At 27.0% G+C, this 16,860-nt stretch overlaps 1 protein-coding gene across 2 annotated transcripts in view; it reads left to right on the top strand.

The window, feature by feature from the left end:
• The window catches only part of LOC129965915 (cell division cycle protein 27 homolog), a 33,751-nt gene extending 20,202 nt beyond the window's left edge, over positions 1 to 13,549 (top strand). For both annotated transcript variants that reach the window (XM_056080198.1, XM_056080197.1), the window contains exons 10-17: positions 355 to 635; positions 1,401 to 1,573; positions 6,547 to 6,699; positions 9,324 to 9,532; positions 10,896 to 11,013; positions 11,181 to 11,384; positions 11,481 to 11,634; positions 12,955 to 13,549. In XM_056080198.1, coding sequence (XP_055936173.1) covers positions 355 to 635; positions 1,401 to 1,573; positions 6,547 to 6,699; positions 9,324 to 9,532; positions 10,896 to 11,013; positions 11,181 to 11,384; positions 11,481 to 11,634; positions 12,955 to 13,082 — 1,420 coding nt within the window. In that variant the 3' untranslated portion in view covers positions 13,083 to 13,549. The remainder of the gene's footprint in view (positions 1 to 354; positions 636 to 1,400; positions 1,574 to 6,546; positions 6,700 to 9,323; positions 9,533 to 10,895; positions 11,014 to 11,180; positions 11,385 to 11,480; positions 11,635 to 12,954) is intronic.
• Positions 13,550 to 16,860: the final 3,311 nt, after the last annotated feature.

The following is a 16,860-nucleotide window of genomic DNA, read 5'->3' as shown; positions in this document are numbered from 1 at the left end:
GTACTATGAAAATCTTAATTGAAATACAAACAAAGTAACAATTATTTTAAACAAATGGTTTATTCTTTTAAAAAATATTATAAAAATTGTTTTGGTAACTGTCTTAACAATTAATTATAAATATATTTAGTAAAGGAAATGCTTTTATTATAATTTTTTTATGAAATAAGACTCATGTTTTAATGAATTTTTGTAGTAAGAAATTTATTAATTGTTTATTCTTTTAGTGCTGAAATTAAAGAATGGGAATATAAGAATAGTTTTAATGACCTTAATTTATATAATGTCATATACAATTTCTCCTATATAATTATATATTTTGTAATTTTTTTTTTTTTTTTTTCCCTCCCATAGCTTGGCACCTGTCTCCTTAGGTAATGTCAGGAGAAGTTCTAGACTCTTCAGCAGTTCAAATTCAGTTAAAGAAAATAATAAAAGTTCCACTAGAAATAGATTTATTTCAACAAAAGCTCCTACAAAGAAACCAAAAACTCGGACTACTCGAGCTCCAATATCAGAGCCCAAAGAAAGTGAACTGAATGAAATCAATAAACCTGAAATACAATCTGAAAATAAACTTTCTAATTCAGCTACAATAATGCAGGCAGCTTTAAACATGCAAAAGGCATCTGCTGGTAAATATGATATTTAATTTATGAGGACATTGTTATTGTTCAGCATTTCTTTCTTTGAATATTTAAAAATTTTATGAATTACTACTTAAATTTATATCACAATAAAACATATTTATTGTAATATATGCAAATCAAACTACATATGAAATTATTTTTAGACACAATTTTATTTCTAAAAAGAGTAATTATCCTACTGTTGCATTGATCTAATTTCTAAAGTAATGCAATGTAATTGTTTTCTATAACATTATATTGTATTATAATATTTTTCAACTCTCATCCATTGAAGCAAAGTTTAGATTCTTGGAAAATATCTCAACATCTTTATAAATGATTCTTTTAGAAATAAAGGAGAATAATCTCTCTCAACCTTTTTAAAATCATTTTCTCTTTACTGCTGCATAAAAATGACAATTAAATAGAATTTTTAATGTTCATGAAATATTTTTATACTTTTCACATTTAAAATTTCAATTAGCTTCTTGGAATCAAAACAGTTTAACTTTATTTCTATGTTATTTCTCATTTGGAAAATTTCTACTTTCATTTCATATTATTTTGTATTTCTTGATATTTGCTGTATTATTGGTTTAGAAATTTTATGTATCTTTTCTTTATATATATATATATATAATACTGGCTTTATCTAAATACATTTAACTTAAATTTTGATATAAAATCTGCTACAAAATGGATTTTCTTATTTTCTTGAAGAAAATTTATAAAAACATTTTTTTTCTTTCTTAATATTCATTTTTTTTTCAGAGGGTCTAATGATGCTACTACAGGAGATGGGCAAAGCACAGCTATATTTATCACATTATTATTGTAGGAAAGCTCTTGACATTTTAATTGATCTTCCACAGCATCACTATGAAACTGGCTGGGTTTTAACAACTATGGGAAAAGCACATTTTGAACTAGCAGAATACAATGAGGTATTTGGATATGCATCCTTTAATAAAGCAGAATCGGAGAGAATAATACATATTATTTTATGTGTTTTAAGTATTTAATGTATTTAAAGTACATAAATTATAATTTGTAGTATTTCCACTTATATAATAAAAATTAACTTCAAAGAATATATAGAAATTTTAAGATCAATGAAATCTTTTTAAGTAGTTTTCTGAAAAAACTCTGAATATTGATTAATTTGTTGCAGATTTTTTTTAAAAAATACAGTGATTATTATGATGATCTATTTATTTTCTTCTGAGATAGATTTGATCATTCTGAGGTGTTTTTGGTGGTAGTAGTAGTAGTAAAGACAAAGAAATGTAATGATTTTGTTCAATTTATATTGAAAATATTCATCGTTATAATTATATATGTATATACAGAATTATTTTAAAAAATAGACCTGAAATTCTTTTAAAATTTTGGTCATGCTTTCAATGAAGGGTTTTTTTTTGTTTTTTTTTTTGTGAAAATTTTTTTATCTAAGCTACAGCAAAAGATGTACAGTAAACTGGGAAAGGGGAAGCAGAAAATGAGACTGTGAGAAAATACTCATAGCTTATATAGTTTTATAAAAGAATTCATTGACTTGATATTTTGATACTGTGAGAAAATTAATAGCCCATTAATTCAGAATTACATTGAATTCATAATTCAAGTGATTAGAGCATTATTTAGAACCTAACTAATTTTAAATTATTGCATATATATTGGGAGTACAAATTAGTTTTATCCTTTTTTATGGTAAAAAATGCACTTATTTTAGAGAAAAATGGACAAACATGTTATCAAAATATTTTCCATTGCTGGTTACTACTTTTTCCCATTTCCCAGGCAATTTTTTAATTCCATCTCGAAAAAAATTTCTGTTCTTTTGAGACAATCCAAGTTAAGAGCCATTTTTTTTATTTATATGAAAGAAGTGAATTGGTGGTTTGCCAAATCATTCTGCATCCTGTCAGAACAACTCAGAAGAAGCAATGTCCAGAGAATACGGCAGGTGTAGTAAAATATCCCATTCAAGCATTTTCAAATATTTTTACAACATGAGGCCAAGCATTACCATTTCAGAAATTTTTGCCATTTTTCTTGTAATTCACATCTAAAGTGAATCAGTTATAACTTATAGCCCATAATGGAATCACCATGTTATAGTAGCTCATACCACACTGTACTCTTTTGGTCCCACCAAGTACACAGATGACCTTCGAACTATGAATGTTCGGCTTTGGTGTTGATGGCAACAATTGATTGTATAGATTAGTATTTTTTTCTGCTTGGAGTTGTTGTAGAATATCCATTTCTCATCTCAGGTTACAATATAATGCAAAAAAATCCCTTTTTTGTCCTTAAATCAGCTTCTCAGAAGTGAAAAATGGTCTTTCATCATCTCTCAGTGTCAGTTCATAAGACATCCCGTTGCCTTGCTTTTGAATCATTCCCATAAATTTCAGTTCCTACGGAAATTGCTTGTTGAGTCACTCCCAATGATTCTACAAGTTCCTCTTGCAATTTTATTTGGATCTTCATCAAAAAATGCCTGTAATTCCTTTTGACTGTCCAAAGGGATATTTGTTTTCATTGCGGAAATCGCCATTCTTGAAATCTCGAAATTATTCTCTGTATATATCAATTGGACCATTGTCGCATTTAATTTCCACAAGTGTTTGATGCTCTTCATTTGCACTTTTTTTCTCAAAGTAGAAAACTATAATCTCCCACAAATGCAGCTTAATTAACACTAAATTTCCCATATTCAACATAGTAATGTATATATATATATATGAAACTCAAAGCAATATATACTGAATATTATTGACAAATGTCTGATCTCTCTGAAATCATCGTAATCAACTGTCATTATGACATTCATAATAGCTAGAACCATCTGTTGAAAATGGATCAAACTAATTTATACTCTCAGTATATTATAAAGAAGTATAAGGATTTCCATATAGTATTTGTTGTGCAGAGTGACAATCTAAGAAGTAAAATGTGTAAACATTTTCTTGGAGATTTTAACTAAACTGTAGACATTTATTTATGCATTAGAATTCATAAAAAAAGTAACCATATATATATATATATATATATATATATATATATATACAAAAGTATTAGAATCAAGTTAATAAGAAAAACAAAAACCAAATAAAAATTAAACCAAAAAAATTATTAAAAATATTAAAAAAGAATCCGGCCTGAAGACTTTTTCAAGGGTCACCCTCAGGCAGGGATTCAAATAAAGGGATTTTTTCTGTGAGGACATACAGACATTAAGTCTAATAATGATTCCTCGTGACCCGAAAATCCCCCGAAATTATGCTCAAGAGATATACCATTTTAACAGAAAGGAAATACAAAATAACAAATTAGAAAAAAACCACAAAGTAAAAATACAATAAAAACAATAACAATAAAAACAAAAACAGCATTAAAATTAAAATTAAAAACGAAAAGGCCAAGACATACCATCCAACAGTGAACGAAACTTTAAACAATCGATTGTGATTTCCTGTTTTTGAAAGTTAACGGTAAATTATGTAAACAGAGGTAGGCACCCAGCGCCATCTATTGAGTGAACCAATATGCAAGTAAATTTCTATTTTTATTTAAGCCAAAAGGTTAATCCCAAACCATACCTTGTTTAATTAAAAAATTGACATTACAGTACATATACATATATATATATATATATATATATATATATATATATATATATATATATATATATATATATATATATATATATATATATTTGTATATATATATATATATATAATATATATATATATATATATATATATAATATACATTTCACAAAATGCAAACTCTTATATATCATTTTTAAGAGAAATAAATGCTAATTTCAATACAAAAAGCAAAATTCAAATATTTGCAACACAAAAAGTTATTCTCACTTTAATCTGAATAACAACACAATGATGAAGTGGATTGTAATTTCTAACCTGAATGAGAAATCAATATTCTTGTTCTGTGAACCAATCAAATGTTAATAACTGCTAGCAGAAGCTGACATTATGTTTAAATTTAGAACAAGTCATTATTGTGCTTTTTTCTGTAGAAGGAAGACTGTTTTTTTTTTTTTTTTTTTTTTTTTTGTAATCAAATAGCAAGTTAGAATTTTTGTAAAAAATTTTAATATATCATTGAAATTTTTGTAACTATTTCTAATATTTAGTCAAGAAGCAATGACATCAAATAGAAGAATAGATTGGACACCTGGAAAGAGAACTCAGATTATTATGTTACATGAATCTGGTCTTTCCTATGCTGAAATTGCAAGACAAGTGGGTGGTTCAGTGACTACTACATCTGGAGTCTGAAAGTTTTGTTTATGATATTCGAAGACAAATTCAATAAAAAACAAAGCAGGAAATGACTGAAAAAGGTGCACCTCATCTGTTGATCACAGGAGAATAAAATTTATGTCTCCAAGATAGAAGAACTTCGTAAATGTCCGTCCGAAGTCAATTGAATGATGCTGGCATTAATGGTAGTTGAAGAACAATCAGGAAAAGATTATTTGATGTTGGAGTAAGAGGTAGAATTCAGCAAAGAAATCCTTCTCTCAATTTACAGCAGTGTATAAAAAGATTACAGTGGACAAAGGAATACATTAATTGGGCAGATGATCAGTGGTCACAAGTTATACAGAGTAATGAAACAAAGGTATTGTTATTCGGTAGTAATGGCAAAAATATATAAGACGTAGAATAGGTAAAGAACTACAACCTGATTGCTTCAGGCAACTATGAAGAACTCTGTTAGTGTTATGGTATGGTCATGCATGTCAGCAGACGGTGTTAGTCTCCTTCATGTTATTGATGGGGCATTAAATGCAAGAAAATACATTGACACTATTCAAGAACTAAAACTTACACCTACCATCAGTGATCTCTTTCCCAACAGTACATCATTTATTTTTCATCAGGATTCGGCCCCTTGCCACACAGAAAAAATATTGAAAGCGTGGTTTAGTACAAAGAGCATTGAATTGTTATCATGGCCAGGAAACAGTCCTGGTCTCAAAATTATTGAGAACATGTGGAACCGTTTGAAAACTCTTATATATATGAAGCTCCCATCATATAAAAGAGAATTAATTGAGTCTATAATTGTTCCCTGGCATCAAGCAATAACGAAGGAAGAGCTTAAAACTGTCGTCAGCTCAATGAAACATCAGTGTGAAGCTGAAATAAAAAATAAAGGCTATCTTACTAAGTACTGATAAATCACTGCAGTCATCAGCATTTCATGTATCTTTATAATTATTGCTGCTCAACTTTTTTTTATTGTAAATATTTGAATTTTGCTTTTTGTATTGAAATCAGCATTAAATTCTCTTTAAAATGGTATATAAGAGTTTGCATTTTGTGAAACATTATGTTTTCTATAAACATAGAAATTTGGGAAACATAAAAATTTTCAAAAGTGTCCACAATTTTATATATATATATATATTCCAAAACATTTGCTTTAATAAAATGTTGATATTCTTTTGAGTAAAATACTTTATTTTTGGCCCTTTTTAGAGTATTTTCTTTTTTTTTAAATAATGAAATTATGAATATCTAATGTAACTTGTTTTTTATAAGGTTTTTAAAATTTTCTGGAATGCTAGTCACTTGTCATTTCCATGGCTAAAATTTAATTTTTTTAAGTAATATTATATATTTACTTTAAAAAGTGAAAAAAAAAACAATTATTATGGACTGAAGTTTACATGTACTTACATTTAATTACATGTTTTTATTGTGGAACAACTGTCTTTCTCAACTACTTGTCTGAACTTTTTTTTTTCGGTTTTACAAAACAAAGCCTCTGTTAGAAGAGGCAATAAATATGGTTTCTTAAAATCAAAACAATTCTTTTAAATACTCTGTATTTATTTTATTGACTCTTAATGATATTAAATAATATTTTATAGGCTATAGCGCTCTTTGAACAAGCAAGACAATTGGAACCTCATAGGCTACAAGGTATGGAATATTACAGTACTGCTTTATGGCATTTACAGAAGGAAGTTGCCTTGTCAACTTTAGCCCAGGAACTTACAGAATTTGATATTACAAGCCCACAGGTAACATTTTTTCATTTTAATTTTTTTATTATTATTATTATTCCTATGCATAACTTTACAGTTTATAAGAAAAAGAGGTCGGTTAAAATCCGGAAAATGAATGTCAAATTTTTTTATATGTACTTTTATGTTAATAAACATTGTTATTTTGACTTGTACATGTGAAAAGATAAAGTAGTATCAGTTATAAAGATTGACTTAATTTTGTTTTAAGAATTTCTTATTAACAGTGATTAACTCAAAACAGCCCATTTAGTTCTTTCTACTATTTTATCAGATAATACCTCCTATATTAAGAATGCCTTTTAGTTTTGTAAACTGGAATACAACTTAATATGTTTATGAATTCCTCATAATTTTATATTAAATTATAATAGCAATAAATGAGTTAATTTTAACCTATAAAATTAACTATCTGATGAATTAATACACTACAGTATTCCAAAAAATAAATTAAATTGTTAGGATGATAATTGCCACTGTTCTTGAAAACTATGTAAATATTATTTTGCTATATGGGGTCCCTGGAAACAAATTGATTTTTCATCAAGTCTTTTTATAATAAGTGAAATCTACATCCATTATCTATTGAGAGAGAAGAGAAATTCATTTTAAAGCTTGGTTCTGCCTTAAAATTTTCTCCTACAGAAAAAGTTGTTGATAAAGGGAATGTTGTTATTTAGATTTCAAGTAAGCATTAACAGAGACTGTTGCTGGAAAATCTTGAACTTCATGGATTTCTTGAAAACTTTATCAGCATTACTAGAAAACTATATTGTGGAAATTGAGTACAAATTATTGTGAATGGCATGCCATCAGAATCATTTCATACCAGACTAGGGTACAGCAGGAATATGTTCTGTCTAGAATGCTTTTGATAATTATTATTAATTGTATAATGAGTTAAACTTTTAAATTTCAGGAAAATAGAAATAGGCTGGAGTTTTCAATTCCACTCTGGCAGGTTTAGATTTTTCTGACAATATTGTTTTCAGATTTTGCTGAAACGAAGAAAAAAATATAAATTAATAATTGTTAAACAGGTGGGTTTGAAAACAAATGAATGCAAAAGGATGGAAAGAAATAGTAAAAGTAATGATTCACTTTTAATCAAGCAAAATAAAATCGAAGACATTGGCTGTTTTTCATATCATAGGATTATAGTAAACAAAATGGGTGGCATAGATAAAGAGATAAAAACTAGAATTAAAAATACCCATCATCCATTCAGAACAATGCATAGATTCTAGAAAGCCTCAAATATAAGCAGTAAACTCAAAGTTTATGTGTTTAGTGCAACAGTATTAGCAATCCTTCTTTATGGAAGTACTGCTAAAGCGCAAGACCAAAAATTAAATACTTTCTAAATTACTTGCCTCATAAAGATACTTTAAATATATTGATCAAATAAAATCTCAAGTATTGAATTCTATAATTCTTCAGAAGATATTTCCACCAAAATTATATTTATAAAGCATTGATCAACGCTTGGTCCTGTACTTAAAATGCTGTTAAATGATAACAGAAAAATTGCAATGCATGGAATTAGAGGAAGATTTATATTGAAAGGAAATTTCAACTTGTTCTGAAAAATGCCTTCAGATTGAAAAATTGTTTCCTATAGGCTAACAAAATACTATTTTTTTTTTTATTTATTTATTTATTTATTTAAATGACTGCCTAGCTTTAATGTGTATAATCTAATGTTTGGCACAATGTTCAACAAATCTTTGTAATAGATTCAAAACAGTATGAATGTTCATTGCTGTATGTATTATTTTTTTACTAGACATGCCCGAAGTGAGTTTAGCTAGTTGTGTATATGTTTGATATCAATGTGGGAGCCAGGAAAAGAAAATAGTATGCTATAGTATATTTTTTTACTGTAGAAGTGTCAGAAAGTAAAATTTATGCCTAAATGTCTGCTGTATATGGCAAATGCAGTATGTCACATGCACATTTTGATATTGAGAAGGTTGGTTGCCATTGACAGCCAGCAGTTAGTAGGGCAGGCTCATCATGTCACTACCTTTTCTGTCATTGCTGTGGTGGATTCTGCCATCAGAAAAGATTGACAGTGGAAGACATTCTTCTTATGTTGAGCATTTGATACGGTACTGCTTTTACTGTCTTGACTGAGCATCTGAAGTACCAGAAAGTTTTGGGGTTCCCCAAAGGCTGATGGGGGAGTAAAAACATGCAGTTTCAAAATCAGTGAATTTTCTTTAGAATCCTCGATTTTTTTTTTTTCGATAAAAGTGGGAAATATGTTAAGTTTTAAATTTTCTTTTAATAATTTAAAATAGAACAAAACAAAAATATATTGATTGGACAAAAAGAAATCTGGTTAAAAATGGTTCTTTGAGAAAGAAATTACTGAAATCACGATAGTTCCTTTGAATTTATAAATTTGATGTATGCACATTTTCTTGATAGTTATATGGTCCCAAATTCTGTGTGCCTAATTCTTATTATTTTCTGGTATATGTAATTAATACTCATTTTTCACTTCTTTATTTTTGTAAAAGTTTACGAATTATTTTTAAGCAATTTATTTCTGATTCAAATTATTTTTTTGATAATTTCTGAAATAAGTGTTATAACTATCTCCATGTTCTTTTTAGACTTGGTGTGCTGCGGGAAATTGTTTTAGTCTACAAAAAGAACATGAAACTGCTATAAAATACTTGCAGAGAGCAGTGCAAGTTGATGAAGATTTTGCTTATGCTTATACCTTGCTAGGACATGAGTATGTAATGACAGAAGAAATGGATAAAGCAATGACTTGTTTCCGAAATGCAATTAGAATTGATCCTAGGCATTACAATGCTTGGTATGTAAATAATTTCTTTTTATATGCTGTGTTTTAGTAAAAATATTACTATTCTTTAAACCAAACATGCCACCCAATGATCTTGACACTATTTTTCCACCCCATTTTAAATAATGATGTAGGAAAGTTCAAAAATAATTTTTATATTAAATCCAATTTTTAAAATTATAGATTACATAGAATTTATAATCTGTTATTTTATTAAAAGCCATGATCAAAATGCACGCTTTGAGTTTTTTTTTTTTTTTTTTGTAGCAGATTTATTTCTTTATGAATAATCTGTTGTGCAGCAGATTGTAATGTGTACATTTTCCCTAGATAACTGTACTATTAGATATAATAAACGATTCAATTTTTAATCACTGTTTGGTGGCATTACTTCATATCAGTGTAATAAAAAATTAATCTTTATGCTGAAATTAAACTATGTTTTTAAAATCTTTAAAGTTTTTCCTCTGTTTTCTCAATATATATACAATGTATTGTCAAAATATATAAAGCATATTTTAAAGAAAGTTGAAAAGCAGATGTAGAATTTTTTAAAACATTTTTATTCTTCTGGCTGGAACAAAATAGCCCATTTTTTAGCATTTGCCAAGTTTCTTTGTCTAAAACATGCTAAATACAGTGTAGCTAACCAAGTAAGAAAACAGAAAGCAGGAAAGAGAAGATGAGAAAGTATGTCGAACTTTTATAGTTTTTGAAAGAAATTTACTGAGTTGGCATTTTGCTTCATGAGTAAAATGATAGCCCTCACAAATCAGAAGTTGAAGTTAAATTGAAGCCAGAATTTGAGTGATTAAAAGATTACTTTTAAACTTACTTTTATTTTATTTTTTATTTTTACTTTTACTTTATTTTTACTTTTACTTTATTTTTTATTTTACTTTATTTATTTATTTATTAAGATTTTTTTTTTTTAAATAACTAATTTGAAAATATTGTGTATATATTTTCTTCACCTTCCTATATGAATTCTCATTTCCTATGTAGTTTAAAGAAAATTTTTGTGATCAATATAATTTTTCCCCCTCATTCCCTCCCCACCCCACTGAAATTTATTATAATAATTTTTTTGTTAAAATATTTTACTAATAACAGAATATGACCAAAAAAAGAAGGGGGGATTTTGTTACTAGATTCCATTTTATGAAATTGGCAGATTTTATTTACTAATTTTACTATCTAAATATGCATTTTATTTATTTTAACAAAGAATTCTTTTGAATGAAAGTTTATAAATTTATGATACATTTATTATTAATATTTTTGTCATGTTAGAATCTTTTTTTTTAAATTATGTAAATATATCTGCTATAATAATATCTCGAGAAATTAATTTATTATTTCAATATTTTTTTAGGTATGGTGTTGGTATGATCTATTACAAACAAGAAAAATTCCAATTGGCAGAAGTTCATTATGAGAAAGCATTAAAAATAAATCCACAAAGCTCAGTTCTGAAGTGCCATATTGGAGTGGTAAGCCATCTTTTTTTCTAACCCCACCCATTCTTTGAAGATGTATAGATTAAAGACTTGTTTTTTTATGTGACTTATTGTTTTGATTTAACATACTTGTTTGATCTGTTCATTTTTATGTATAATAAATTGTATTGGAAATTTATATGTTTGTAATTTTTTCTTAGGTATTACATGCTTTGAAAAAAATGGACAAATCATTACAAACTTTAAATGAAGCTATAGCTATGGATCCAAAGAATCCATTGTGCAAATTTCATCGAGCTTCTGTATATTTTTCACTTGACAAGCATGAAGAAGCTTTAAGCGATCTTGAAGAACTCAAACAAATTGTGCCTAAGGAGTCTCTAGTATATTTCTTAATTGGAAAGGTTAATATTGTTATTTTTTAATATTAACTCCATGCTTTATTTACAAAGATATGATCATGTGAATTCTTTTTACTTACATCACTTTAATATATTTAGGTTCATAAAAAGTTGGGGAATACGCATTTGACACTGATGAATTTCTCATGGGCTACAGATTTGGATCCACGCGGTGCTAATAATCAAATAAAAGGTGCTATTGACAAGCAGTATACAAATGATGAGGAAGAGGCTGCTGCAAACAATGAGCAAGGTATTTCTAATTTTTATTTATTAAAAAAATTGTATATATTCTTCTTGCCAATTATCTTGTATAATTTATATTAATATTCAATTTTAGGATTAAAATTGTTTTTTGTTGTGAATTTTAGAATTTAAATTTTTAAATAATTAAAATCTTGTATTGCAGCTGCTATAAAATAATTTGACAGATTTGTTTGAGTTTAATGAACATTAAAATTTATTGCAATTTTATTTATAATTCTAATTTGTGTTATTTATTTATTAAGGTGATATATTTGATAATTGAGTTGCATATAATAAATTTAATTAAGTTTTACAATAAATGAAAATTGAATGGAATATTTGAGAATTTTACCATCACAAGATTGTGTTGCATTTTGATTTGACAAAAAAAATTGAGTTTGTAAATTATGGTTTTGATTAGGTTTATAGGACAAGTAATTACATGTTTAAACAAATATAATGCATTTGGCAAAGTGAAGTAATTTTGCTCTTACAGATGTAACTAACTATGCACATTATTTATGCATTAAATGCTTATGCTTTTATCTGATGATTGTATCACAAAAATAAATTTGCTTCCATTATATGCATTAGCTCTTTAACTCAAAAAAATGAAGCAGTAAAAAAATATTATTATAAAAACTAGAATGTGCAATGGAAACAAAAATAATGAAATATAAGGATTTTGTAGTATAAAAAAGGGAAAAAAAATTTTTTTGATAGGATAATGAAATGAAATAATAAATATAATGATTGAACATATTATTTGTCAACAAAAAATCAATTATCATGATATTCAGAATATAATCTATTACTTTTTTTTACTGTGGCCATTAACTGCTCTTTAGGAACCAATAAATAAAATTAAAAAGAAAGAAAATTATGTCTTTGAAATAAAAATCTCATTACTAATCATGATTATTTTATCAAATTATTATTTTTATCATTGTAGTCTTACAAAATATAAATATTAAAAAAACATTCTTGGTTTTAATGCAAACTAATTAGCCATATTCTAAAAGGAAGATGAAATAGCTTTATATCATTAAATTCCCAGAGAAGTTTAAACAAATCATAAAAGATACATTCATAAAAATACCCTCTCTTTTTTTTTTTTTTTTTTTTTTTTTTGAAATAATCCTTTAAAAAGTAAAGTATTATGTATATGCATGAAAATCAAGAAAAATGTTTCTTTTGTGATTTTTATTCATTTTTTTCATTAATATTCAAGGCAAAACCATAGGAAATTATGCTTATTACTGAAGAATTTGTTCTTATTTATTTTTTTCATAAAGAATTTTAAAAAAAATTTTCTTTGTCTGTTTAGCTGGCGATGATAGGGCCAGTGTAAGCTCGGGTGTTGCTGATCACGAATCATCTCACGATAGTTCTGTTGTTGATGCCGAAGCAGAAGATATCCGGTTACAAGCAATGGAAAGTGATGAGAGCTTTTGAAAGCCTGGAAACAAAAGACTCTTGAGAAACATTAACTTTCATTAGAATTCCTGATGTCCCGTACAAATGGATCTGGTTGCTGGGAATACAACTGACTCGGGTCCCATATTAAAAATTCAGTTACTTACTCAGAATCTGTTGAGAGTGGCTGTCCTAATTTATGTCCTTCACCCTTTTCCTGTTTGTCGAATTATTTAGTTGTAAAGAAAAACTTTGAATTATATATTTTCATAAAAAAGAAAAAAATCTGTTAGAGAGTGAGTGAGTTTTATTACCTGTAACTGGGTTCATGTACGTAATGTGATATGGAACAAACATTTTGGTTTACGTAGACTGTAAAATACTTAGCGATGCAATTAATTGATTTGTACAGCAACTGTTTTCTGTTGTTTTTCTCACATTAGTTGCATGAGAAACTGATATGAACTGATCAAGATATGATGCGAAATAAATTTTTTTTTCCCTTATGTTGTAAAAATAATTATTGCCAATTTTGTTTTCTCTGAATCATTAAAAAAAAAGGGGGATCTATATTCATAAAATAGACAAAGCTTCAAGTGAGCTTACTTTTTTTTAAATTAATGACTGCTTATGTTTTTGTTTTTATGAATGCTTCATAATTTTGCATTAATTTTCTTTCGATGATCAGAGACCTAAATAATAATTAGAATAAATTGCATTTAGATTTACTTTGCTGAAGAATCAAATATCAAGTACTCTTATGTGATGGAATTTATTACATGCATTTAGAAAAAGGATACTGAAGTTATTTATGTTTACCATCTATTCATTATGCAGTGGCAGTTACTCACAAATTAGGATTTTGCTTTTAAAAGGGAATATATATAAATTTTTTATGTCACTTTATTGTAGAATAAAATTATCAGGTGCTTGCATGTATTTTGATCATTCTTTCACTTCAAAAAGGGCATTTATTGTGAAAAATTGGTACAATATATATCAATCAAAATATTTTCCATTATTTTCTCCCATTTTCATCCATTAAGTGTTGCATTTGATTGCTTTTTTTTTTTTTTTGACCCTCCAGGCCATTTTTAGGTCATGGTCATTGAATTGCCATTCTTAAATCATTGAAACCGAAAATAGAAATATGACAGAGCAACATCATCATAAGTTTCTAAAAGTGTCTGATGGGCTTCGGGAGCAGATTGCTTCAAATCAAGCAAAAAAAAAAAAAAAAAGCAATGATTGTCGAAAATTCAATTTGGAGTGTTCCGTGATTGGAATCTTCATACAATGAATAACTGAATAATACTATATGGAAAACTTTCAAAATGATAACAATAAAATAATAGTAAATTGATAAAGCCCAAAACCATTGTCGTTTATATAAATACTTTGCATATTTACCAATAGATGTCACCGATTAAAATACTTGCAAGCACCTAATACTTTGAAGACAGAAAATATGTTGCCAAAAAACGATCTTATCAAACTACTCTGATCTTTAGTATCAAACAGTAATTCATTATATTTAGAGTGTTGTCAAATCTTTAAAAAAAATGAATGCAATGACTGTGAAATAAATTATTGGTGTTGAAAGATTATTGAGTTTTGAATAAAAATAAATTATTCGGAAACATAGAAGTGCTTTTTGTTAAGTTATATATTACAATTCATCTAAATTTTCCATCTTGACTTTGGAAAATATAATCTACAGATGTATTAATTTAATCATTTAAGAAACTAAATATATTAAAATGCACATAAAGTGATTAAAATAAATAGTCAATTTTTAAAGTCCTTTGCTTACATATTTAAATAATCGAAATTGTATACTTTTATAGTATTTTCACATGTTCTATTAAAAAGCTAGACTAAAGTAACAAACTATTCCCGTTTCTGCCCATTTCATCATATTTCTATCTATTATATATAAAAAAAGTTTGTGTAAACATTGCATTTTATTTGCTTTGAGATAAGTAGATAGTCATCTGATCAATGACTATTGAGGTTTGTTTTGCCATTATTGTTCGAAATATTTAATGAAAATTTTTATTCTGTCATAATAAGTATTTATATTGCACTTGATGGTGATATGGTGGCAGATTAGGAAAAGTGAAGCTTTTATTAACAGCAAATGAGTTTAAAACAATATTATTTGTTAATTCTACTTTTAAGCATACCATTTATGGCAACATTCCTGTTTCTTTACCGTTTACAATTAAAGAAAATGTTTCATATCTCGCATAGCAATTGTCTGAATACCAAAGCAATACACTTGTTAACCCTGCATTGTTTCGTTTTGTTTTTATATAGTATTGGGACATCCAGTGATATCAGATGGGGGGAAAAAAAAAAACTTAAGGGTTTTTAAAAAGTTTTTATTTAATTTTTTTAATTTGTCATTCTTGCCATAAAAGTTAAAATTCAGAAGAAATAGATTCAAAATTTTAACTAATGCTAAAAAAATTTCTTTTTTCTTTTTTTTTATTTAAAATTGAGCCTTTTTATTTATGACATTTTTAAAACAGTTTCCATTTTATTGTCCATAGCTTCAAAATTTTAACTAATGCTAAAAAAATTTCTTTTTTTTTCTTTTTTAATTTTTAAAATTGAGCCTTTTTATTTATGACATTTTTAAAACAGTTTCCATTTTGTTGTCCATAGCTTCAAAATTTTAACTAATGCTAAAAAAAAATTTTTTTTTTTAAATTTAAAATTGAGCCTTTTTATTTATGACATTTTTAAAACAGTTTCCATTTTGTTGTCCATAGCTTCAAAATTTTAACTAATGCTAAAAAAATTTCTTTTTTTTTTTTTTTTAAATTTAAAATTGAGCCTTTTTATTTATGACATTTTTAAAACAGTTTCCATTTTGTTGTCTGGAGAGGAGGGATTGATTCCTCAGGAAACCTCACTAATCTGAGTACATGCAAGATTCCAGGACAAAATCAGGGTTTGCGAGCGAACATTGGGCGAAGAACCCAGTCTCTAAAATTTAAAATAAATTTTCAATATTTAATCTTGGATCCCACTTTATTGCTATGCAACTGATCTATTTAACTTTTTACAGCTAAACTTTTATGACATTCCAAAAAAAAAAAAATTCACACTAAATAAAAATGAAAAAAAAATCTGCTTAAGCCTGAAAAATGTTTTACTTATTTCAAAAAATTAAATCACAAAGAACTATTTGGATATCTTAAATCCTCTGTTAGAGATTTTGCATTTTTCTAATTTTGGTTATATCATAAACTTAAGCAGTTCTCCCCCTTCCAAAATTGAAATAGTGCTTCTGAAAAAGATGTTTTTTAAAAAATGCTTCATTTTAACCTTCTGAAATACAATTGATTCAGAAGTTCTTTCTTTCAATAGTAGAACTACCTCTTATAATGGAGATGCTTATCCGAAAGTAGTTAAACCAGATTTATCTTGATATTTAAATTTATAACTGATTTTTTCCCTCCCCAATCTGGTTTTTGAGAAAAATTATCACATTCCAGTTTTTAAACAGTAACTAAACTATTCCTAGTGTTCTGTTTTGTGAAATACAAACTTCATATATGCTGACGAGCTTTCGTGTTACAGCATTAGTCATTTATTTGCTCATCAATAACATAGTAACAAATAACATTAATAACAATGGCCTAATTGTAAGATCTCAGATTCGGAAGTGGAGGATTCCATGTACGAGACGTGGTTTCACTGAAAAACAGATTTGGTGCACGTTAAATCTGTCGGAGCCAAATGTCCTTCCGTTAGAGTGGTATGAAAGTTCGAAAAAGAGATGTCATCCTAGGCTAGGGGTGGCGAA

The sequence above is a fragment of the Argiope bruennichi genome, chromosome 4 (assembly GCF_947563725.1).
Source record: "Argiope bruennichi chromosome 4, qqArgBrue1.1, whole genome shotgun sequence".
In the NCBI taxonomy this organism is placed as follows: domain Eukaryota; kingdom Metazoa; phylum Arthropoda; class Arachnida; order Araneae; family Araneidae; genus Argiope; species Argiope bruennichi.
This window is presented reverse-complemented; position numbering and strand designations above follow the sequence as displayed.